General features: G+C 36.8%; 1 protein-coding gene across 10 annotated transcripts in view; it reads left to right on the forward strand.

Annotated features, from left to right (window-relative positions):
* The window catches only part of Nbea (neurobeachin), a 673,150-nt gene that overhangs the window by 623,273 nt on the left and 22,690 nt on the right, over positions 1-27,187 (forward strand). For 5 of the 10 annotated variants that reach the window (XM_063232848.1, XM_063232851.1, XM_063232850.1 and 2 more), the window contains 4 exons: positions 10,347-10,514; positions 23,558-23,620; positions 23,946-24,035; positions 26,546-26,738. In XM_063232848.1, coding sequence (XP_063088918.1) covers positions 10,347-10,514; positions 23,558-23,620; positions 23,946-24,035; positions 26,546-26,738 — 514 coding nt within the window. The remainder of the gene's footprint in view (positions 1-10,346; positions 10,515-23,557; positions 23,621-23,945; positions 24,036-26,545; positions 26,739-27,187) is intronic. The other 5 variants (XM_063232852.1, XM_063232854.1, XM_063232853.1 and 2 more) reach the window with 3 other exon arrangements.

Consider the following 27,187-nt stretch of genomic DNA (forward strand, 5'->3'; position numbering starts at 1 on the left):
GACCATAGCTTGTGTTGTGGGTATCACAGGATTCCCGAGGCCTTGAACACTGCCTGCTTCTCCACGTTGGATGGATGGATGGACGGATGGATGGATGGATAGATGGATGGACAGAGGTTTTCCCTATTTGAATTCTCTATCATCCTACATCCTTACAGTTCATTGCCTCATGGGAATCTTGATTGTCACAAATGCAAGGAAGCCTTCCCTGGCCACCTGCCATAAATTAAAATCTCTCCTGCAGCCAGACACACTTCTTTTAACTGCTCACCTCCTCCTCTGCCTTTTTCCTTTGTATTTATTACCTTGTGCCATTCCCTGTATCAGTAGAGGTGAGCTTATGGCACATGTGTTACTTATTTTTCTTTTAAGACAAAAGATGTTTATGAATTTTTTAAAAATAAAATCTCAGTATTTAGGTTTAATTGCAATGTTGGCACTTTGCAATACATAAGTGGGGTTGCAGTTTGAACTTTTCTCTGAGAGGTTCACCTTCACTCCTCTATATCTTACTAATTACTTTAGTTTTCATCATCAGCTTTCTGGCAGGAATTTTGGTTTCCTTTGTTCACTGCCATAATTCTACAATCCAGAGGAGGGTCTGGTATGAAACAGATAGTGTCTGTTGAATGAATGAATCAGCTTTTTCTCCAGCCCACTCCTAGTATTTCTACTATTCTTTCCTCTGTGACCATCATATATTTTATATTGTTTTAGTCGATTAACCTATAAATGTTTACTGAAAACTCATTATTCATTGATAGATAGCATTGGGGATACAAAATAATCATTAGATATGGTTTTTGTCTTCACAAGGCTTCCTGTTGTTGAGGACACAGAATTGCATATTTGAAACAGTGAATTGGTAATTGATAATGATTCCATTCCTTTAAAATTATAGCAGTTTGTAGTTTATATAAATTGATTTTCACCAATAAGTTTACCCACATTATCTTAATGCATTAGGTGGCAGAAAGATGTTAATGAACAATGTTGTAGAAATTCAGAGTAGAAAAGACAAGAGTAACGTATAAGAGCTCAGGAGAAAAGCACTGGACCTGCATAACAAGGATAGGCGTGACTTCAGAAATTGCACAGGAGGATGAAATGTCTTCACATTATAGAGAAAAGAGCTGCAAAGGTTCAGAGCTCATGACAGGGTCTCTGTGCCCAAGTGCTGTGATGTTCTGTGCTTCTGGAGCCAAGGGTTTGTTTTCAGAAACAGCACAGGTGGGGACAAAGGTGTTTGAAGGTCCTAGTCTGGTGGGACTTCAGGAGGAGTCCTGGAAGGTGTGAGACGGAGGGTGGCAGTGTGAGTGTGATGGCTTCAGGCCTGCTCCACCAGCAGGACGCAGTGGATCGGATGAGAAAAAGTCCTCAAAACTCGCAGTGTCCATTTGGAGGGCAATGAAGGTTGGGAAATAATCTTGTACATTACACATCCAGCAGTCAAATAATGGAACAATCTAAGCCCCTCTGCTGGTGAACATTTGAAACAGTTATGTTTCATTGAGATAACTGAATAATTGAAGTTGTAACAACAAAAGCTGGCATAGACACACAGAGATGGGGTTTTGGTTTTCTCAGTGTCTGTTAGAATATATACAACTCTGGATAGTTTTCACTACCAATAGTGGCATGTTCGAGAATAAAGAAAAAAATGAAAACTATTTTTCTGTTCTTTGGAAAAAGTATGAATTTAGTGATATAAAGTAAAAGAAGTGAGGAAAAGCCAGGCATGGTGGTGCACACCTATAATCCCAGCACTCAAGAAGTTGAGGTAGGAGGATCCTAGGGGTCCAGGACCAGCCTAAACTGCATAGGAATCCTCTGTCTCAAAACAAAGAAACAAGCAAACTAAAACAAGAAAAAAGAATTAAGGAAGAAAAATGACCTCCTCTAATTAATTTCAGGAGCCTTTTTTCTTTTTCTTTTTTTATAAATTTTAAAAGGCTTTCTCTCAAACCTATCAGAGAGAAAATACCCTACTATCTAATACCCGTGGGACAGAATGGAAATGAGAATTATCTGTCTAAGAGATGTCCTCTCTGGGTTCAATAGCACTCTTGATTTCCTTCCTCCGGATCCCTAGGGTAGAATTATGGACTAGGAATTGGTTTATCTAGCTTAAAGCAATTGCTTTTGCCTTTAGATACGCATGTAGATGGTAAAGGAATCTACTATGGCTATTAAAACACTAATAGCTTAGTGTTTCTTAATATTTTTCTGGTAGTGTTGTACTAAAAATTTTTTTTCAAAGTCCAGAGTTGATTCCTGCATGAAAACACAGTTTTAAAAAGTATAAATACACAGATACTGTGCATTTACTAACAGATAAATACAGTTTATAGGATGACAAAGAGCCTTAGTTTAGGGCGTCTGCCTTAGGTAGATTTTTTTACACTTAACTATATGGGAGCAAATATTAGATTCTGAGATAGGCATTCAACTTTGAGCATACTTAGCTTTTAAATGTTCTAAATTAGATTTTCTTTTCTTTCTGCATAGTGATCAGGAAGACAGAAAATCTTTAAGACATTATCTGTTTAGCTTCCTGTCTCCTCCATTCTTTGTCATTTAATTTTATAACTACAAGGGAAAAACTTCACAAAATTATTTTAGTTAATTCTCAATTGGTTAATCATGTTGGCTCAATATATAAACTAGAATAAGTAATTATAGATATAAATATTTTAAATTTAATTATTATGAAAACTGTGAACTAATAAGTCTTGAAACAGGAACAATGGATAAATAACGAAAAAATATATAAATGCTGACACGAAGACTTACTTAAAGAAATATTCCCATTCCTTCATAAAATAGGCCTAAAAATAATTAAATTTTCAAGAGATAGTGAATTCATTTTTTATACAAGTTGATCCAAAAAACATGGAAAGCAACCCACTTCATTTTGAGACTAATGGAATCTTGATTCCAAAAGTACTTAAAGGGAAGAGAAAAGAGAGGACCAATTTCATTCATGACTACAATATAAAAATTCTAAGAAATATATCATCAGTGCATTACATATAAGTGTGTGCATGTGTGTTTAAAAGTGGAACTTCTTTAGGATCAGGAAAAAGACAAGGATGTTCAGATCATGTTACTGATATACATAGTTGCTAAGGTTAAGAGCAATTTAGGGGCTGGGGATTTAGCATAAGCACCTGCCTTGCAAGCGTGTGGTTGTGAGTTTGATCCCCAGAACCGATTAAAAAAAAAAGGTTAAGAGCAATTTTATAAAAAATATAGGTATAACTAGTAACATTTTCTAAACACAAAATAAACTTTGGGAAACAGTAGCATTTTTCTCCATCAACAATAACCAAGTGTAAACTGTAATTTTTTTTTTCTGGTACAGGGACATGAACCTCCTACTTGTCAGGCAGGTGCTGTGCCACTGAGTTATATTCCCAGCCCTAAACTGTAATTTTTAAATGCATCAAAATTTATGAACTATCAAAAAATAAATTTAACCAAGAACACAAGCAATTAAATTTTTATGGAGAAACTTCCAATTGTTTAAAACTATAATACAGGACACAGAAAATGATCAGAGTAAACAGACATTTGAGAAGTTGGTGAGAAAACCTAAGATTAGTTTTGTTACCAGGGTTGAGATAATGGAGTTTCTTTCTAGAGGTTTCTAGAATTGATCAGGACAAGTGCAAAGGTAGGAAAAGAAACAGGTCCAGCACAACAAATTTTGGCCAAGAGAAATTAGGAAAAGAAGTATGCCCTACAGCATGAGGGTAGACTACCATGAACGAGAATAGTGACAATGGTGACTCCTTTCCTGTCACACACTTGTCTGGGATCAGGTCTAGGCCATCCTATCGAAAACCTGCAGGAGTTTTTGTGAGAAGAACAATGGTGTGAATAGCATGGTTAGTCTTGGAAAAGGAAGAATAACTATGTGAGGTGGACACACAGGTCTCAATAGATAAATACATTGAAGAAAGAAATAAAAGAAAGGAAGGAATAAAGGAGAGAAAGAAAAGGATGAGCCAGTAGGGATTTTCTAGATATAGTAGCATATTTTATTATCTATAAATAAAAGCAATTTTATCATTTCAAGTAAATCGCACAGATAACATCACATTACTAAGGAAAGAAATGTTTACTTAATAGCTTATATTGGAAATAGCTATCACTATATAAAAAATAATACTGAATGTTCATCTAGTACCATATATGAATAAAAGTAGATTCTAGGTGGATTAAAAACTAAAATGTGAAAAAAAAATGCAAAGCCAACTGGTGAAAATAGAAATTTATCTTTCGAAGAATATACACTTTTAAAAATATTATTCAGTTGCCTCCAGTGGTGCACACTAGGAATCCCAGCTATTCAGGAAGCTGAGGCAGGAAGTTCACAAGGCCAAAATCACTCTGAGCAGTTTAGTGAGACCTGTCTCTGAACTAACCAAAAGACTAATAAGAATATTGTTACTAATCAGAGGAATAAAGATTGAAACAATGAAGTAGGATTTTTTTGTTTTTATATTATTATTATTATTTAAAGAAAGACAAAACAAAATAGATAACGGACAGAAATAGTACTTACTTTCAAAGAAAAGAAATAAACAGTAATAAATCACTAGTTGATGTATACATATTGTCCCCCCACAAATAGTTGTTCAAGATACAAAAGTGAAACATGTAAATGGGAATTTAGCCAGGGAGACTGCAAACACTTCTGTTCAACTACCCAACAAAAACTAATATGGCTATCAATCGTATACACTTAGATATGTACGCATTTATCCATATGTTCATTTATGTTGAGACCAAACAAAACTTACTAGATTAAAATCCTTCTGAACAAAGATTAATAATATTGCTGGATTTCACATCATAACACTGTGGAATCAGCACTGGGTACTGCAGTGCCCCTTTCTTTCCTTCAAAGTATTTGTTCATTTCATCATGTGTCATAAGATCAGTTCTCATAAACTGTTTATAGGTTTTACACAAGCATGAGTCTTAACATGTATTTCTATCCTTTCTATATTAGAGGGAGAAACAGAACAAAGCAGGACAGAACTAAACATATTCTTATAGACACATAAAACTAAAAAGACATAAAATTTCTATATAAGGAGTTCTACCATGGTCAGTGTGCTGTTTCTTGTTATCATCAACAGAATTGGCTATCTCATCAGATAAAGTATAATTGAATGTATCAGTACATAACAGAATTAATAGAAATACAACTTTGTAGATAGTGTAGAGCTACAAAAACAGGTAGTAATCAAGTCAGAATGGATCTCATGGTGAATCATTGTCATTTTCAGTAAAGTTTTCTATATTCCTCAACTTGATACCAGCAACCTAATAGTTTTGAATAAAATCTGTCAATAATAAGCAGCAGTCAAACAAGTCAGATTTAACTAAGATCAGTCATGATGTAATAGTATGAGTTATACAGGGATCCTGATTGAGTTAATAGGAAATTAAAGATGACCACTGTGCTGTATCCTGGTATCTTTCGGGACAGCTGTCTGTGCCCTCAGATCCAGTGCTTATATACAAACTAGGACGGAACAAGTTCCATCCAAGCAGAGTGGTGTGAGTAATAAGGGTTTTAATTCCTGATACACTATTAGCTATATCTTCTGCTGTTTTTTTAAGACTATTCCTCCCCTTTACTCCCCCAGAATAAACTGTGTATTCTTGAGTCTCCCCAAAACTCACAGTTTTATATTGGGGGGAGGCAACCTGCTATTTACCTAAGTGTTTCTGAACTTTCTCACTCCTAGACTGGATTTCTAATTATATTTCTTCATTTATTAAAGCCTGTCTGTTCAACATATCCATAAATACTGGTCCAGTTACCCCTATTACTCTCTGGTTCCCTATCACATCAAGTTCCATTTTCTCATATTTGATTTTGGTCCATATAACCTTCTTCGGGCTAATTATATTTCCTATAAAGCTCCTCTTGGTGGACCCTACCTCTTGATCCACTCTGCCAGCAATTCTCTCTTTTTTCCCTTAAGTTAGTGTATCTAGGCCATCTATATTAGAAAGTATGTCCAACCTTCTTTGCCTTATTTCAGTTGTGCTCTTTTTCTGTCATTAGTTGTCTATCTTCTTCATTTTACTTTCTGCTCCATTCCTTGTGGCCTCTCTCTCACTGTTTCTGGAATCTTGGTACTTTTCTCTCTCTTTAGAATGTCCTGCAGTATTCTCTGTAGAGTTGGATTGGCGATTGCAAATTCCCCCAGTTCCTCTTTATCTTGGGAGCACCTTGTTTCTCCATTAATTTCTAGGGACAGTTGTGCAGGATATATCAATCTTGGCTGGAGGTTATTGTCTTTCAAAGCTTGGATTATTTTGTCCCACAGTTTTTGAGATTTGATGGTTTGTGCCGAGAAGTCTGCTGTAATTCTGATGGATGTTTCCTTGTAAGTGATCTGTTTCTTGTCTCTGATGGCTTTTAATATTCTGTTCTTATATTGGATTTCTGGAATCTTGATTATTATATGCCTGGGTGTAGTTCTGTTTTGATTGTAGGTGGCTGGATTTCTGTGTGCCTCATACATCTGAGCATCTTTCTCTTCTCTTATGTTTGGGAAGTTTTCCCTCATTATTTCTGTGAATATCCTTTGCAGTTCCTTTGTTTGTACCCCTGCTTCTCCTCTCACATTCTTTATTCTTAAGTTATAGATCCTCTTGTCATCTTCTAGCCTTTGTATTGTTACTGCTTGTTTCCTTGTTATTTTTAAGATGTTTTTCCTTTCATGTTCCCACATTATAAACCTGTCCTCCAGTTCAGATAATCTTAGTTTCTTTCAAACTGTTATGCCAGCTTTCAATAGAGTTTTTAGTTTCCTGGTAATCTCTTTGAACCTGCTTCATGTATTGTATGTTTTCTTTATTTTTTCCATCAAACAATTCTCCACCTTTTATTTGTTCTTCCATTCTACCATCTGTTTTTTCTTGGAAGGTATTTAGCATTTCTTTAATTATTCTATTTATATCTTGCTTTACTTGGTTAAATACTTCACTTTTGAACTCATCTATGAGGTCCCAAAGATACCGCTTTATGTCTATTGGTACCATGCCTGATATTGCATGTTTTCTGTCCTCATTCTCCTTTGCATTTACCTTTCCTGGATCAGTGTTCTCAGGATTGGGGACTGAGGACCCTTTCTTGTTGCCTCCTCTTCTCATATTTTTGTTCCTTCCATACAGGCGTATATAGGAGGCCCAGTTTCTTTCTTTGTCAGTTTCAGTTTGTCTGAAGTGCACTGACTAGATGTTCCCGCCCACTGCAGTGTACGAGGGAGATACAGAGCAGGATAGGCTATTCTGGGCCCGCCCCTCCAGGTCAACCTACTGAAGGGCTTCACTGTGTTAGGATGCACCACCAGGCACAGGGACTGGTTTGGGCTAGCCTACTGGGTCTTAGTTCACAGGTCACCCAGGTCAAGCGCTCCCCACCAATCCTGTTTGAGAGGGGAATGTGCAACTGAAGTCATTGCAGCACCCTGTTCCGGCTAGTCTGCCTGGTCCCAGAATGTCCTCTGTTGGAGCCTCTTTGTCTATGGAAGGGTTTTTATTCCCCTCACTCGCCGCAGGTCAATGCAGGGTTCCCCACCAGCTCTGCTCTCAATTCGGTTTGCCGATTCCCGCTCTCAGAGTGTTCGCATCTCCCGTGAGTTGAAGCTAGCTAGCTGTCCCAGCTGCGCCAATTCAGGTGCAGCAGCAGTAGCGAGTTCAATCTGGGGGTTCAAGTGGTGGCACTGAGACTTTAGCTGTTCCAGTCGTAGCACCAGGACTGTATTTTTAATTGGTTCCTCTCAGATTAGTTCATTTCTGGGTCGGCAGGGTGTAACTCCCTCTGTTTGGGACTCCCCACGCTGTATTATTTTTGGAATCTAAGTTGACTATCTCAGAGAGCCTCTGTAGCTGCTATTATCTATCTGCCATCTTTTCTCCATTTCCTGAAGTAGGTTTTTTAAAATCAGTTATCACTGACCAAAATTAGAAATGTGGGTAATGCCAAGTCAGTGGGAAGTGAAAATTTCAGGTACTTCTAAAGGGAGGAAGACAGGACAGTCATTCTGAAAAGCAGCTGGGCACTAGTGACTCATTATGTGCACAGTCAGTGGGGTGACACATTTGTCTTTTTCCAAGTTATAAATCCCAAAGAAATGTTTACAAAGATCCAAAAAGCCATGCACAAAGGGCATTGATCACAGCCTGTGTCGGGAGGAGTTGGTACTCATTAATACGCAAGCAAGTACGCGGCCGGTGGAGTTTCTTGAAGCTGTGACCCCTATCCACAGAGACAGACGTGCATCTTAATAGCAATGTTAAATGAAAAAATAAGGTACAAAATGAACTCTTGTAACCCTCATCTAGGGTTACAGATCAGAAACACCTATACACTCTAAACCATGTACAAAAACAGAGAAGCATTAAGTGTGTGCTGCTGTTGCTCCTGGGGAACCAGGGAAATAAAAATTCAAGACTTGACATCAAGGGTAAAAAACACATTTTAAGAACTCAAAAACTCAAATTAGTGAAAAGCCAGCACTCTTCCATGACTAGATCACACATTCTCTTCAATAATGGTTCTACTCTGAGTAACAGTAAATTGTATCAACCCTTTATTTAGTGATATCCGTAAGTTTTATTTCAGATGAGATTGGGCATGTTCAGTACTGTATGGTCCTAGACTGTAAGTTTTATTTCAAATGATGGTCACTTTGCTGACCATGTTGTGAAAAGTCTTCCTTTAAATAATAATCCCATAACTATTCGCAGTTCCTGTGGGTAGATGTGGGTCATTACACTGTGACAAACATGCATTTACTAACTTTCAGAAAGAAGGGAAGAGAATGGTTTTCATTATTTGATCATTTTTTTATGCCTGTATCTTGTAATCTGAGCAACTATTTTGAAGATGACAGTATACAATGTATTAATCATTGTTAATCTCTTATTATTTTGTTTTGAAATTATCATTTTTAATGTTTTTTCAAGTATTGCAGCAGGAACTGAAAACATAACTAATAATTAACACTAATTTTTTTCTTAGTTCACTAGGCATATCAAATTTAAAATATCGTTTATATAGATTGACCAAACCAATATTATAGAATTTGAATGATAGAGAACCTTAACTATGTATCAATTTTGAAGATCACTGAGACATAGAATATAGAAATTGTTTGGTTTTAAGTAACAGCACTATTATCCTTTCACAAAATCTGTTTATAGAAGGCATGCACAATAATTTTTGTAAATTAAATATTAAAACTTTTAAAAGAGTGAATCAGGAAAGGTGTTAAAAAGAATAAGTTATTAGTTAACTATGAATGCTGAAAAGTATTATTTAGAATACTTTACAAAATAAAATCTTGTTTTGAAAGACTTAATTTAGGAAATTATTTACTAATTAAGTGAATTCCAGATTGATTTCAGCATCTTACAAACCAGGAATATTTAACAAGAGAATAGGGTTATGTGTCTAGTCACAGTTATATTTTAGAAGATTGCTTTACATGGCTAGGCATAGTTGAAATTTACAAAACTAAATATATAGCTTTTTATTCATGCTATTGAAATCATTGCCTTCTGTAAATCAGTAAGAAGTTGGTAATGAATGAATACAGGAAGCAAAATGAGAGAAACAGCAGACCAAGCACTGTCCCTGCGAACTCCAGGACTGAACAGGACTGCACACCTAATAGGAAACTCTGAGAAGGTTCTGGAGGCTTCTTAGTTGAAAGAGTAGAGGCTCTTTCCTCTGATTCTTTATAGAAGCTTAATATGGTTATTGATTCTTAGTAATTTACATAGTTTCTCAGTAGCTACCAAATATTCTAAATTGCCTAGTGATTCCCAAACTCTCTTAATAGCTGGATTAACTTGCAGTCAAAGGAAGACATTCCTTCCTACTTATCTTAGAGGAAAGGCAATAAAAGACAGGAAAGGAATTGTATGGCAAGTTTCTTATTGTTTAATTTCATACTAATGTTCAACAATTGGAAATGAAATTTTTGGACAACAGCATTAAAACAGGCATTTCAAATTATCTTTCTGGTGTTTCATAAGAAATCTATTTAATATTAAAATTCATATTGAATATGTAACAGGCAGGAGAATGTTAAGCATTTTAGAAAGAAAAGGTTTTCATTTTGGGTCATAACTTATTAAAAGTGGTATTTTGCCATTTTTAAGAATTGAAGCTCTAATATATATAAATCAAATAGAAAAATGTTATAGAGGATATTCTTATCTATAGTGTTTCACAATAGAAAAGAAAAAAGGTAGGGAGCTTTGCTAAGCTTGGACAGTCTCCAATTTGTTTTCTTGAATCATTTAAGGCCCTGGAAAGCGAATTTGTTTCTTGCCAACTCCATCAGTGGATTGACCTCATATTTGGCTACAAACAGCGAGGACCAGAAGCAGTCCGTGCTCTGAATGTTTTCCACTACTTGACATATGAAGGCTCTGTGAACCTGGATAGTATCACTGATCCTGTGCTCAGAGAGGTAGGTGCAGCGTCCCATACTGTTCCAGAAATTTCTGGCATCTCTCAAACACAAACTGGACATTTTATCTGTTTTTGTATAAATTTCCTTTCAACATAACTCTCTCCCACATGTAGATTTCAAGTTCTTGACAAATGTTGAAAACTGAAAAAATGTCAGAAACAAGTAACCAGGCCAATACCTTGTGTATTTTTTATTGCAGACTCTTTTAATGCACTTTGTTTTGCTTCAGGGTTTCATTAAAATGTTTAATGTATTATGTGTTTTATTAATGAGTGAAATTTAGTTGAATATTTCAGTGTATCTCACTGTGGATTTTCTTTTTAAATAAAAACAATGAAATAGATGTGGTCCTAGTATTTTATACTATATTCTCAACCCAGAATGTTGATCACCAACAGTTGGAAATTTCGTATTATAGTATATGTGTAAGTATTTTAGTGAAGATATCCATATAAAATATTATTTGAATTACTTCCACGTTGCATGAAGTGATTTTAGATAGATGGAAAGAGTAGAGATGCAACAGCTGCTCCGTTAAGTGTTGCTGCAAGGAAGCTGTTTCCCAGTCTCCCATCCTACCTGATCCCTGCCATCTGCTGTATGCAAAACAAATCATCATTTCTGCGTCTCCAGGCTGTGAAATGCTTCTTTTCAATTTTAATTTTAGAGGTAAAAAACTGCAGATTTGGGATTGTTTTAAGCTGTACTAAAAAATTTGTGTATCACTCTATAAAACCAAAGCATCCCCTTTATATGGGTCCATGCAGAGGGGCAGCTAGCGAGAGAAGAGCCTCGTGGTCACAGATCTTTCAGAGAAGCATTGCAGCAATAGAGGCAGTCATCATATACACAAACAAGTGGAACTGGAGTATGAATGAGTGAGAGAACAGCCAGGCATTATGAAACTGGTTGGGAAATAAGGAATATTCTATGCAAACCAATGTACTCACCTTGCTTTAGTATCCCAAGTTGTGCGTAAATTGTACTCATATTATTTGGTAGGGTGATTCTTAGCTTAAGTATTATAACTGTACATCTTTGCCTGCCATGTGCCTGTTATGTAAATTCCTGCAAACCAAATCCTTTTAGAATCAAAAAGAAAAAGTAATAATTAAAATAGCTGATTTGTACATCATTCCAAGACCGAGTTCAAATTGCTTTTTGACTTTTAAGCGTACTAGATATTTTTGGTCTTAAATATTTTATTTTACAATACAGTATCCATTATAATAAATTCCAGCCTTGTAAAGAACTTACAAGTTAATCCTGTTGTATAAAGTACAAATATATATTGAGCACCTTGGCATAGTGAAAGTATAAGGCAATATTGAATGTAACTGAAAATATTAAGTTCTTGTACTTATATGAGATAAATGAAAGAATAGAAAGAAATTGGAATTAGCATTCATATCTCACATGAATGCAGCATGTATTATTCAATCCTAAAAATATCTGCTTCTGCAAAACACACCATTCCTTTATATAACTAAAATATTGATAGGCCATACTCATCAAACTGTAAGAGTTCCTAATGAAACATTACATGAAAATGTTTACTTTTTCATTGTTTTGTTGGGAGGAGTGATTCGCCCTCATGTTTGCTTATTGTATAGATGGTCTGAATGACACATGATGGCTCCTTCTTCCCTCGTAGGGTGTAAGCTGCCTCATGCTAGCTAGGGTGCTGTGCCTCAGGGCTCTCTGTCTCCTTCCAGCATTGTCATTCTGAACTCGTAATTGCTAGGTACTGAGGTCCCACTAAATCTTCTCAGAATCATACCATGAGATATATGCTCTGCCCCCGCAAACCCTTGCTCTAGTTCCTGACCCTGTCAGCTTTTACAATACCAGATGCAAGGGCCACACCCCTTGGATACTGTTATCTTCCTTCCCCCCAGCCAGCACAGGCCCAAGTATGTGCCAGCAGAGATGTCTGCCCTGACTGCAAGGGCCTGTGTCCACTCAGAATTGCTTAGGAAGATAGTTCATCTCCTTAGGACCAGCGGATGACTACATAATGTGATGTAATCGTAACTCTTTAAACTTTTTTTTTCTGATGTAATCATAACTGATGGAATGATTTGAAGGTGTGTGATTTAATCCCTCTCTCCCACTCCCTGCCATTACTCCCTCCGATGTGTTCCCTTTAACATACTCCTTCCCTTACATTTCCCTTAGTGTTAATGTCAGTTAATCAGTTAAAAGCTAGAAGCATTCCCAGAAAATTGTGGCGTAACCTTGAAAAGTGTAAAAATTGAGAAGATACGTGCATCCTAGGAGCTGGCTGAACGTGGCCAAATTATTTAATCTCACTCTGCTCCATTGCCTTCTCTATAAAGGCCATGATACCTATGCTTCCTGGTGTTAAAGCAGCTAGCATCTACTGTCACAAGAACAAGCCTGTGATAAGTGGATGAAGTATAGCATATTCACTACCAGTAGTCATTTCTGCCCTTTATGAGGCAGAAATGCATCAGCCCTTCAGTAAACTCTCCGGGAGGCAGGATACTTTTTTAAAAAGGCAGTGTTGGATTCCTGGAAATCTGCACTGCTGTACCATAACTTGAGAGAGCTGGTCTCCATTTGAATGTTTGGCCACAGGCTCATGCAAAAAGCAGTTCAAAATGTTTGCCCTTGTGCTGAAAACGTAGCACTGTGGTAGAATGCTTTCCTGGCATACATGAAGCTGGAGGTGATCCCCAACACCTCAGAAAAGGTTAGCCCTTTAACTGAGCTTAATGCACTCCTATTTATAATAGTTATCTTAGATTTTTTAAAACTCCAAAAATTCCTACAAGGAAAGCTAGTTAAAGTTATACCAAATTACAACTAGCCTAAGGAAAATGTAGGGATTTTTTATGGCGATTTAAAAGAGAAATGTTTAATATAATATATGAATATTTACATATATCTCTTTTACTTAAAAGCTGTTCTACAATATGCCTATAGCTGTGAGCTTTGAAATTAGTGCTAAATTTTGAGAAACTGCTTAAGGTTATTGATTCATTCTTCCTTGACAGGTGAAATCATGAAGCAGCACTAACCACACCAATTATGGCATTAAAACGTCAAGAAATTAGAGGTCAGAAGAACAGATAATTTTGTTCTCCATGTCAGAGTAAAAACTGACATTCTTTGACACTATAGGATCTCTTGCTGAGAAAATTATGACAGCTTAACTTATTTTATACTTGTAAAGCAGTAATTGATTATAAACTTTACCATGACAGCCTCCGGGCTGAAACATGACAGCACAGTTCTGTTACAAAGCTCTTCTTAATATGTAAACACTAGATCTTTGGATAATAGATATTATTTAAATTGTCCTGAGTCCTGGCTTACATCATAATCTTCTAGGCAGTGTTTTTCATGAGTTTCGCTGACTGTTTGGGCAGTGCTTTTCAAGCCTGACAGTGAGTATTCTTTCTGTCCATTGCTGTATACTAATAAGTATATGATTTGCATTCTGTTCATATTTACTGAAAATCCATCCATGACCTGTTTATAAAACAAAGCATTCTGGTTAGAAATTCTTGCTTCCCATGGTTCTCTAGCTCTGTGCTACATGAGTGTGGTCGAGTCTGGTAGTATTGGCATCACATGAGGTCACTAACTCAAACTGCATCCCGCGAGGTACAAGGTGAATTTTTTTTTTTTTTTTTGAAATGGGGAGGGTGATGAACCCACGGCATTTACATTATGACTAGTTCATATTCATTACAATTTAAGATCTCTTGTTTATCTAGGCAAGATGATGCATGCCTGTACTCCTAGCATTCTGGAGGCTGAAGCAGGATTATCACAAATTCATCCCAGCCTCGGCTATTTAATGACTTAATGTGATCATGTTTCAAAGGTAAAAAAAAAATTTAAAGGACTGCAAAAATAGTTCAGTATGAATGAAAGTCTTTGGTTCCATCCTTGATATTAAATAAGTAAATAAATAAAACAAGCAAACAAGTGATGCTGTACTGAATGTATGTTAGGTCATTTGGCAAACTTTTCTTTTTTCCCTGTGAAAAGAGAGACAGTGATATCTCATGGGCATTTCAAAATGTCCAGAGAGGAGCTTTAAGCAGGTTTGTTTAGAAAAAGTTCTCTAGAACTTCACACACTTTGTCAGTTAAAAAATATTAATCTAGCCTAACACGGTCAGTAACTAATTTTTCCAAGGATACCCAGCCATATATACAGTGTCAGAAGCAGGACTGAGGTGAGGCCCCCTGAGTCAGTATTCCTATGGCCTACCATTTTCTAAAAAGTTTAAAATAACAACATATACTAAAATTTATTGTAGGCAACATTCTTGTTGCTTCCGAAGTGATCCTTTCAATTTTAAGAAGGCCTAATGTGTATTTCCACTTTACTAATTCACAATTCAGTGTTTTTCTACACCATTTATATTTAACAAACTGATTAAAACTTTCAGTAACTATAGGATGATTTTTAAGAAAACTGTTAATGGCCATTTCCTCAATCATTTGTCTGATTACATCTCAGCAAAATAGAGTTGTACACTGTATCAGTTTTCAAGGGTTCCAAAGGTACCATGAGATTGTGCCATAGATAATAGTTTGTTATTAGAGATAGCTTAGTGCCACAAAATTTTTACTATACTTTTATGAGTGAAATATATTTTTATAAAATTGTTTTAAGAAATTGTGACACTTAGAACCACAGACATTTAATTGTGTCAGATCCAGACGTTGACTACTTGATATGCAGTAAGCAAATAAAAACAGGTAGAAAGATGGGAATCAGTTTGTAGCTTGTATTACAACCTCCCCATTAGGGATTAAACCAGTCACATAACTTGGATGTACCTGTGTTTCCTCACCTAAAACATGGTAAGAAAAATAAAACCTAACTCAAGGCAGAAGAACCAAGAGTATGTGATTTTTAATTAAGAACATAATCAAATGAAGTATCTTAGAAAAACCTTTAATTTCTCTATGTATAATACTAAAATCATCAAATTCATGAAGATTTATGATACCAGTGGTTAAAAATCAAATAATGTGTTTTTACCATTTAGTTAAAAGAGATAATCAGGATTTTAAGTTTTCTTTTCAGCAGTGTCTCCAGAATTCTATAAAGGCTCCACAAATTGCAGTCTATTTGTTTCCTTAAAACTCTTTGTCTTGATTTAGATTAGTATTGGCATTGCAATTTTTTATTTATATTTTTAAACTTTTTCATTCATATTATCAAGTGAATTAGCATTACTGTGGTTCCAGCATTAAAATCATATCTTTTGAACCAGAGAAAATAATAGTATTTGAGCAGAAGGTATAAGCGCATACCAGCCAAATTATTAACAGAATACTGAGTTCTAAGCATGTAACAAACTTGTCATCATGCCTTCAGTCAACTGAAAAATAGTTTAAATGACTTCTCATTGTCACTGAAAGATACATACATAGCCTGTCATAAAGTATTGTTTTGCTGGCAGCTATCAGAATATATGGATGATTGAGTGTTTGTTTATATATAGATATAGACATTTATCTATTTTTGTATTTTAAAATGTTGAATACATCTCAAGTTATCAGCAGCCATTAAGATGCGTTTTGTTTAGCCTAATTTCTACTAGAACTTCTTGGGATCGTAGATATTTTCTTCTTTTATCTCTTCCTTTGAACTGACAGGGATAAAAAAATCATCCCTTTGGAGCTGTTATGGTGAAAGAATGGCCACAGGAAGTAGACTAGATCACTTCAGTTTTCATTCTGTTTTCTTGCTGAAATATTCCTTGCTACTGCACAGAGCTGACATGATAGGGCTGTCAGGAACCAATAAGACAGATGTGCCTTTAACCAAAACAGCTGCGGGGCTGGCTTTCCCAGGAAGATGAACTCATAAAATGTATAAGGAAAAAAGTTAACATATTTTTATCCTGATGATGCAAATGAAAGTATTCATACTGACAGCACTGATGGTCTCTACAATCACCGCTTATTCTTTCTGTGAATTTGTTACCCCTTTTTTTTCCCCACTTCTGATTTTTTTCTTCAAATGACAAGAGATCCACCACGCAGATCTGAGTGAGTCATAGTAGAGTGTTTTCTTTTACAAGAGCCACAAGGCCTAATTGTCTTCTTACAGACATTTTCAGGGCTCTCCTGGGCAGTTACTCAGAGAAATTTTGGAACAAGTACATGACAAAATGGCTAGTAAAAGTTTCCTAGAATTGTCTTAATTTTTCTCTTATACTTACTAAAAGTTTTGAGTTGAAAATCTTAACAAATTCAAAAGCCAAATTAAAATACAAAGAAGGCTCTGATATTTTAATTATTGCAGGAAAATTACACATTTAGGTGTTCTTTAAAGCAAGAAGAAAAATACTACAACCACTAAAACCTGTAGGATTTGTTATGCTTTTCATCTGTAGCAATAAGCCTTGCACTGTGAAGATTCAATGAATACAGTCTTAATATAGAAATTAGTACCAAGGAAATTAATGACATATAATTTTGACTAATTAATAAAATTTTAATTTGGGCTTATCTTTTCTCCTCATAATTACTGTAGTTCTTAGCTAGTCTATGCTCATAAGTCGTCTATTACAAAGTATAAATAATGCAGCTAGCTAGTTACATGTAGGCCATTTATGTGGGATGTGCTTCTTTTTGCTCCTTTTGTTATTTTTATTGTGTGGTGTTGAAAATGCTAATTATTGATTTTCAGAAATTAATAGAAAATGCTTTCACAGCCCTCTAAAATAATCTTTTACTCAAGGGACAAGGGTGAAAATTGCAGCCTACTGTTTATAAAAGAAATAGCTGGAAGGGATTCCCTTATTTTCTATTAACATGGATTTTAGTTATATTACACAGTTGTTACCTCGGAATAAATTAGCAATTATTCAAAGCATATTGTGTACCTCAATTTGTTGAAGTAGATATCAATCAATCTAAGTACCGTACTAAGCATTTCAGTTAGATATTTAGGACACATTTTAAAGGATTTGGAACATATTGATAATGAGCCTATTTTAAGCCATTTGAGGTCTCAAAACAATCTTTCTAAATTATCATTTCCCATTTATGACAAAATCAAAGAACATTTTGTTCTTTTGAATACATGTAATATTTTAATCTGAATTTGGTTTAATAAAAATAAATGTTTTCATTTTAGAATATTTATATCAACACCTGGCAAATCTTTGTCTCAGTGACATTTCATATACCAAAGGAATCTGACTCCGCTTTTATCATTATTTCCTTTTTATGATTAGACACTCCAAGTAAACATGTTGAACCAGGGAAAATCAGGCAGAGATGTTGTCCTGATTCCTTTCAGATATGGTTAAGCATTTCTGGGTCCAGTCCTCTATTTGTGTACTGTGTAATTATCAACCCCAAAGTGAGCAGTGATACCCAAACCTGTAAGAACCCTTAAGAAACCATCTGTAAAATCCTCACTTTAGGTAAGTCAGTCTCTAAATTATCCAGTAAAGAATATTTCTGCTCTCTTTCTTGGGGATTAATAAGTGTGGTTTGCAAAGAAACTTCACAGTCCCTCTCAGGTTTATAATGTTTCCTATGTTCAGATGTCCCAATTCCCAATGTCTACTGCTGGGGTACACTTCTGCTTTGGTGTCTTCTACTCAGATAGGAAGCAAAAGTTAACCAGCATTTATTTCCCTCATTTCTTAAATGTGAATGCAAATGCTATTTGTGTCCCTGAGGAACTTAATGCATTATCTCATCAAAGAGATAGTGACAATGTCCTGTAAAAGAAAGAAATTTAGACACATGCCACAACATGGATGTGCCTTTGCGGACATTAATGCTAAGTGAAATAAATGGTCACAAAATGACAAATCCTGTATGATTCCATTTGTATGAGGTATCTTGAATAATCAGCTTTGTAGAGACATAAAATAGAAAGGTGGTTGTCAGGAACTAGTAAAGAGAGCTTTTAACAGGTATAAACTTTTAGCTTTGCAAGGTACAAAGAGCTTTGGAGATTGGTTATACCACATGAATATACATAACACTAATGAACTGTATACTTAACCATGGATAAAATAGTAACTTTAATATGCTATATATTAAACTCTTTTAAAAAATAGATAACAGAGTTCAGTAATGGACCTAGTCTGAGAAATGTGGGCAGGATTAAGTAGTTGAATGAAGGAAAGTACAGTACCTGGGGTTGCCAACCCTCGGTCTAAGGGCGTGGAGAGGGAGCCACTACCAGGGAAGTGTAGCTGAGCAAGGACCAAGACTGAGGAGGACCGAGACTAGCACCTACCAGGGAGGGTTACACAGTAGGTACTTAGTCTCTTGTCTCCTCCCTGACCTGTGTTGTTGGCTGGATCCAGAGAGAAAGTAGAGAAGGCGGAGGGAGGGCAGGAGGTAGACTGTGGAGGTCTAGAGCACAGAGCCACGGAAGGTGCCCAGCTCAGCCTCACATCCCCTTTGAGCTACTCGTTTCTCTAGGCTGAGGAAATGTGTTTAAAACAACAAGGGTAGCTCTACCAGCGTCACTAAAATGTGTGCACTGTCCTAACTTGAGTGAATTTCAGTAGCAGTAGGCTAATGTGAAGAGGAAATGTTCTGGGTGAGCATTTTCTATTTGGAAGAAATGGTGCTAATTTTTGTCACATTCATTTGTGGTCAGTTATATCATTATGACTCATCACTCCAAGGAGGAAACAGGAATCATCAGGAGGACAAGTCCCTTCTTTATGCTGTCCAGGCTTACACTGAAAGAACGAAACCAAGGACTAAGGCAGGTCATGAATATATCAGAATACTCTCCTAAAATACCATCTTAGGGCTATGAATTCAAGCAAGTGTGGTCCTCTTTTTGTTAACTTGTGTTACCACATACTTGCTTAAATATTAAATGATTTTATTAGACTAGACTTAACTCAGTTGATAAGACAAAAGGAAAAGTGTTGCTATTTCTATTTTGTAGTTTCTATGAAAAAGTAGAAGCAGTTGAATATAAAACAGGATTTTAATTTTTTATATTGTTTAATGTTTATAAAGCAAGAAATAATAAAGTGCATATATTATTTTCTTGATTTACTTTGCTCTTGGTTTTCAAACATTAAAAAGTAATGCTTTATATGTTCTTGTTTTATTGCAACAATAAAAGAGAAGCAAAAGCTTATCTGTTAAACTCTCATATTAAGTAACCTTTCCTTTTATCATTTCAGACTTTTCAGAGTTACATTGTTTTTTATTTATTTTTCATTTTGCATTGGTAGAATTATAAGTTGAACAAGGAAGAATGATATAATTCATATATGTTTTGTTTTTATTGTGTCAAATTTATATTTTCTGGTTAAAGATAGATATCTTTAAGCATTAAAATAAAAATATTACAAGTAAGAACTGTAGAGTGAAATAAGCTCAGGACTAAGTACTAAGCTCAGTACTCAGTACTCAGTACTAAGGATCATTTTACCGAAAATGATTTTCTATGTTCCCAAGTAAATGCTGTTAGCATTTTTCTGAAGTTTCTGAAAACTGTCAGTGAGTGGACTGGTTATTTGGACATAAGGTGACGTTTTACATTACAGGTAGCATAATCTTAATGCTGTTTAAAATTTTGATTTTCCTCAGAATCAGCTTAAATGCTCAGAGCCAAGGAAATGCATGAGACATAGGTCATGTGAGAGTCTGTTTTACTAGTGCCCCATGCAATTTCTCATGGCACTGTGGCCCTGAACGCTTTTCATCTAAAAGATGCACATATTTACAGACCATGGGACAGAGTGGTAGGAATTGCAGACTCTGTGGAAGAAAAGTACTCTGTGGATTTGCCTCCATTGTGGAAAAAACAAGACTAACCAGTTCCTTTACTGCATAGCCCAGCTTCCCGAGCTGTGACTTACCTGTGGCGACATTCACTTTGCTATAGCGGTGACGTCTCATGCTCAAAAGCATATGTATGACAAACACATGTAACCTATTTATTTAGTTCATTTTCTGAGGATTACTCCAGATATAATAGGGTATTTGTGCCAACCTGAAAGCTATCAGAAAAGGATGGCAAAGAGAGACCAGAGGTGGAGAAAACTAAGAATGCTTTCGCTTCTCCTCATTATCTGGTGCTTGGTTGGGAAATGAGCACCTGCTCACTTTCCTTCCCGTAAGGGAGTCACTATGTCTTCTCAAGAGGTAGGAACCAGGCCTAGGAGAGGTCACAGACGATGTAAAAGTTGGAAGAGGAGGGAAAACTTTCTTGAAAGGCCAAGCGAAAAGAAAAGCAACAGTTAAGCAAGGAGTGCAGGAAGTCCAAGGAAGGAGGTTTATGTCACCCATGTCTGGTTCTTGGAACTGACTAGCTGGTTCCTACCAAGCCTTCAAACTTCATCCATGTCCTTTTTCTGGAAGCCCGTTCCTAAGAGCTATACCCCGCCTTCAGCCATCATCTTCTGGACTCCCAGGGCAGTCTGAGCTGTGCCCACAACAGTCCTTCTCTTGCTCTGGTGCCAATGGACACAACTTCTTTCGTTGGTTGGGGCAGTCTATTCTCTGACCTTGCTTCACTTTGCATAGAAAAAGTACTCAACAAATGTCTGCCAGAAACGTCATTGTTTCTGGGGTATCGGATTGGGTAAATAAAGCATTCTTAGTTTTCTCCACCTCTGGTCTCTCTTTGCCATCCTTTTCTGATAGCTTCCAGGTTGGCACAAATACCCTATTATAGCCCCACTTCAACATTCAGCAAATATTTTTAAATCTGGTTGTAACTGAACTGCAGTCCTGACCTGCAGAGATTCACCGTGTGAGCAAGGAGACCCGCACACATAATTGTCTGTTGACTTCCACAGTGAAGGGGGAAATGCACTGTGAGGACATGGAGGACATTCATCATGATGGGTAGCATCCCAGAAGCACAGGATCGAGATGCCTGCCCAAGGCTATCAGCAGGAGGACTTTCTCCTACCGTGGGTGTGGCTCTCAGATGAACTTAATCGTCAAGATCCATGGATTGCGGGATCAACCCTGCATCTTAATAAGACCTCTCCTAGGCCTGGTTCCTACCTCTCCAGGAGACATAGGGACTCCCTTACGGGAAGGAAAGTGAGCAGGTGCTCATTTCCCAACCAAGCATCAGATAATGAGGAGAAGTGAAACTGAGGTGACAGCACGCTTTTCAACATCTTGAAGACTTTCACATTTCTAAAATCAGAGGGCAAGAAATTACTGAAAGGCAGGATTAGAAAACATTTGAAAAATAAATACTGGAATAAAATGTTTTGACTCATAAGGATATGTGATGAAATCATAAAAAAGATTCAGTTTGCCCCCCCCCACCCCCCAAAAAAATGTCCCATGGAGGGGATAAATTATCTTAACAAAAGAGTGGGATTGATCACAGCTCCTGATACCATTTGGAAGTCGTTTAAATGCAAGTGCCTCAGTGGTCTGCTTCTATCCAAAAAGGTTCAGAGCTGAGACCTACTGAAGAGTTCTATAAAGAAGACTTCTGAAAATTACATCAGCTTTGTAACGTTTTCTAATAAAACTTTAATATTTTTCTTTCAGAATCAAAAAGTCAAACAATGTATGTTTTCTGATTCATCCCTTCAGCATTTAAAAGCTACTTAAGTACAAGACACTGATGTAGATGTTACCTGTGTTTTTATTTGCAGCTCCCTACCCCTATGCAGTGCTTTCTTCTTGAGAAGAAAAACCACAGGCAAAAGTATCTATTACTGGGGCTGGGAATTTAGCTCAGTGGCATAAGCGCCTGCCTTGCAAGCAGGCAGTCGTGAGTTCAATCCCTGGTACCGATAAAAAGGAAAAAGACAAAAAAAAAAAAAAAAGTATCTATTACTGGAGAGGCTTTGTTCAGAAGCTAGCTGTTGGACATTTGCTAGCCAGGGGAGCTTGAATAATAAAGCAATTGCTTTTTCTGCCCCAAAATCCTCAAGAGTTTATTGTTCATAATGTGACCCTAAGCAGAAATGGTCTCTTCCCCCTTTTATAATCATAAATCTTGCACTGGGGAGACAAAGCATGATGATATTTATGTGAATACAATTTAGTTAAACAGTCATACTTTGCATATGAGTGGACATCATGCAAATAAATGTATGTATACATTAAGGTTGGACAGCACTTAAAGAGATTTAATAATTCATCCCATTGCCTCTGCACATAAAAGAACCAAAGTCACATTTATGCCATTGCTAAAATATGTTGGATAATGATGCATTCATGTTTAATATTGCTAATAAATTTAAAAGCCCACATTTTATTGATAAATATTTTCTTGAAATGCAGTCTAGGAGGATAGCTTGTTAAATTTAAGTACTTTATAAATGAGAATTGTAGATAGCAATGTGATGAGTGGAGGTGCTATATCAAGAACCATCTACCAACTTACCTGCACTCCTCTGAGCACTCAGCAGTGGTTTTCGTATTTCACTTTTATGTGTGACCAAATTGCACACAACTTTAGGGATAAAAATTAGTATAGTAACAGAGTAATGATCATAGTAAATATTGTGTTTCTCCTTGTTGACTTAAATTACATGCAGTGCAGTACTTTAGAAAAAATATTTCTTAGTCTAGTTTAATATATTGAAATACTTTGCCTATAGAAGTTGTATTCAGGAGAAATAAATGAAACTCTAATAAGATTATCTCTGACACGCATATAAAAGGTATATTGTAATTTCCAGACAGTTTGAGGTCTAAATTATTTTTACACTTTAGAAACCATAAAAATCTCATTAATATTTTCATCCAATAGACTTTAATATAATACAATAAAGCTCAGAATATGCAAAGATTTTTTTTCCTTTTTGGGTTAGTTTTCTATAAAATTTCTGAAAAATATTTTAAAAAATAAATATATACCTTATAAATAACATTTTGCAGTTAATTTTCAAATAACTGGGTAAAATACATTTTTATAATGGAAATTTTGCTGTACTTAGTTATTATACAAATATCCTAATGTTCTTTCCACTGGTTGCCCCCCTGAAATGATTGGAGTATTTAACTTTTTAAATTTTATTTTATAGCAAAGATGGACTTTATGTCTCATTTTCTCTTCCTATTAAGATTCCAGAAGTTTATTTCATTAGAGATTCCCATACTTTCCTCCTCACAATGGACTTTATTAAGGTATATTTGTTGTATTTAGTGTTAAAAAATTCATTATTCTTTAGCTGCATGCATGAACTCACAGGTTAGCATTTCCACACTTAACCCCAGCTTCTGTTAGTAAGAAAACAGACATGGCTAACTGAAGCATGTTTGGAAGAAGAAGCAAAGCTTGTCTATAAAATACTAACACTTGGATGATTCTGCACCCTGAGAAAAGAGCACCTGGTGAATTTTCTGGACTTTTTTCATGGCTGACTTGGGATACACTTGCATTGTCAAAGAATGTTTTGACCTCTGTCTTTGATGCATATTGATTATGACAGTCACCCTCCTTGCCCCGCAGGCCATGGAGGCACAGATACAGAACTTTGGACAGACGCCATCTCAGTTGCTTATTGAGCCACATCCACCTCGGAGCTCTGCCATGCACCTGGTAAGACATCAGTATGAGGAGGTTTTTTCTTTTTTTTTTAACCTGAGAATGCAGCAGACAGTGATTTTAGCGACATTTTTAATGGCTTCTGCGTTTTTGGTTACCTCTTCAGCCAAAGGACCTACTGATTCCCCAGGGAGCAACACAGAAAGGAATATAAGTCTCATTTTTTAGTCCTGTGTATTAAACTACCCCAGATTTGCATTCACAAAAACAGCCATTCTCTCTGTGTATGCCACTGCACAAACTCATGCATGCACACACAGGCTTTCAGACACATGCTGGCACCGGCTGAAATCAGATTTGTAAATTACAGTGAAAATATAAACAATATGATAGCATCAAATTTAATTTCGGGGGGCAGGATGAGGTAAGGAAAGTAGTTCATTACGAGAGAAGGAAAGAAATAGGGAGGTAACTTACGACCCCTGCAGAGAGCCTGTCAAACAAAGTGGTTAAGAGGAAGGGCTGGGAGCCATATGTAGACCAAACAGCATCCCTACCACTCTTCCATGACTTGGCAAGATATTTAACCCCTTTGTGTTCACATTTCAGCATCTGTATCATAGAGGTAAAAATCAGTCATTCAGAACATAGGCACCCACTCCTCAATAGTCCTTAGGCTCTGGTCCCTGTGTTCTTTCATTTTAATCTAAATGTAAACGTCCATTTTCATGACTAAACAGTCCCTTTTCAGTTTATCAGTACCTACGTTAGTAAACATTTCCCTCTTTATCTAACTTGACACAGTAAAACATTTTCTGAGAAACTTCCTTGGAATATACTTTTTAACTCTTTAATTTTTCACAGATTTTGGTTAAAAAAATACTTGTAGATTAAAAAACATTTCCAAAGTAAACTGCAATTCATCAGCTTTTCTGTACTATCATTAAGTCAAAAGGTTTTGGGAAAGCCAGGTGTGGTGGCACACACCTGTAATCCCACCGCCTGGGAGGCCAAGGCAGAAGGATCGCTGTGAGTTTGAGGCTTGGTTGGACTACACAGTGAGACACTGTCTCAAAAAGAAAAAAAAAGACAACAACAAAAATGTTTTTGAGAATAGAGCCCTAGAATACTGCCATAATTTATATAAATAATATAAATTTATAACCTGTTATTTTCATGATGAAAGAATTTTTCATGCTTTTTATTTATTTAACAAATTATTCAGTTATTTAATGAATTTTATTGAGCCCCTTTGGTGTGTCAGATGTGATGCTAACACATGGGAGGTGCAGAGAGATATATCCTCTGCCAAAGAATCTGTAGTCAGACCCTAGAGAAACACACAAATAAACAGGCTTGTTTTAGAACCTCTTTTCCCTCGCTGTAATTGCTCAGCCAAACAGCTGCCTGCAGAAGGTCCCTCTGGGTATAAAACAGGAGGGCTGGCACAAGCACAGGCTCCACCCGGAGAGGCCCCTCCACCATGTCAGACCTGGGGCTGTGGCCCGAGAGACTCAGCCGTGGAGATGAAGGCTTTCTAAGCTGTCCAGGAGAATATCTCTAACACTTTATTTTATGAATTTTCTAAAGTTTTATTTTTGGCAGAAGAGTTTTATTTCCGCCTTTGTTTTCTCTGTTTAATAATAATAATAAAAAAGTAGTTATCCTGGAAGAATGCCCAGTCAGAATTCATTACATTCCTCAGGGAAATTGCTAGAGGCGAAAATGGTATGGAACTATTTAACAAAGAAAATCTAAGCTTTCCAAGTTCATGTTGCGGAGGATTCATGTATACAGGAAACAATTAAAATATGTCCACGAAAGCTAAATAATGATTATTTCCAGCATACTTATTTTATGCTTTTGTACAGTACTTAACAGTACTTTATAGTACTGATAGTATCTGCAGTCTACAAGTCATATACTAAACGTTTTAGAGGTAGGGTTAAAAAAAAGAAGGAAAAGTGTTGGGTCTCTGTAAACTTCAGTCTAGAATGGGCAAGGAGGCAAAAAATCATCAACAATCAGCACTGAAGCCTAACGGTGTGCAGAACCCTGACGGGGCAGTACTCAGGTTGCTTTATAGACACTGTTATATTTTAATTACTTAGACTTTACCCAGTACCCCAGATCAGCCAGATAGAAATGAAGGTATCAGTCAGTTTACTTTGTGTTACATGTAAACAGTATCGATAGCTGATTGAATTTTTCCAACAAACTGATGTTTTTTAACTGTGCTAAAACAATTATGTTGCACCTTGTGGCCACTGCAACTGTGAGCTGACTTGCTGGATTGTAGCCTAACCATATTCACATCGAGGCTGTTCAGAAGCCAGTGTCCCGTGTCGTAACTTCACAGAGTCTCGGCCCTCTCCCCTCAGTGCCATCAGTGAGGGAGAGCTGCCCGTATGGGACAGGAAGGGGCCAGTGGGACAGTTCAGGTTGCCTGGCCTTCCCTGCACGGGTCGTGCTAACCTCATCTGTTTTAACCTCCGCCTCCCCGACCTTACACTAACTCTTATCCCTTTTGTTTCCTTCTGCTCCCTTCCCTTTCTACTCAACAGTGTTTCCTTCCACAGAGCCCACTCATGTTTAAAGATCAGATGCAGCAGGACGTGATAATGGTGCTCAAGTTTCCATCCAACTCTCCGGTAACCCACGTGGCTGCCAACACACTCCCCCACCTGACCATCCCTGCAGTGGTGACGGTGACTTGCAGCAGACTGTTTGCAGTGAACAGGTGGCACAACACAGTAGGTATGTGGCCCTACACAAGGCGCCCCCAGAGAGTTAAGGCGAGGAAGTGTGTTGGGCTAGCAGGTCAGAGGAGACTGTCTTAGAGCCTGGCTGGCTGATTCTGTCCTGTCTTCTCACTGCAGTTGTGTCAGTGGTTTACAGAAGGTTTGGTTGATGGTTAACAGGACAGTAAGTCCTCGACATCAACCTTCACATTGGGAGCTTTCACAGGTGTCCTGTGTAAGACACTTTGTTGGTTTACAAGTGAATGTAGCCAAGGAACAATTCTGGAATGGACCTGGGGGCTTACTGCACCTACCTGATTTATGGGAGCGTTTTTGCAAATACTTCAGGTCCTCCCCCTCTATCCTATCCAACCCTCACTTCATCCCATATTAAACAAAAGTGAGTTTGACTTTGGATTTATCACAGAATCTTGGAATCCTCTCTCTTTTTTCAGCACCATTAAT

Source organism: Cavia porcellus, unplaced genomic scaffold (genome assembly GCF_034190915.1).
Source record: "Cavia porcellus strain 051 isolate PalLab524CR breed Dunkin Hartley unplaced genomic scaffold, mCavPor4.1 scaffold_21, whole genome shotgun sequence".
In the NCBI taxonomy this organism is placed as follows: domain Eukaryota; kingdom Metazoa; phylum Chordata; class Mammalia; order Rodentia; family Caviidae; genus Cavia; species Cavia porcellus.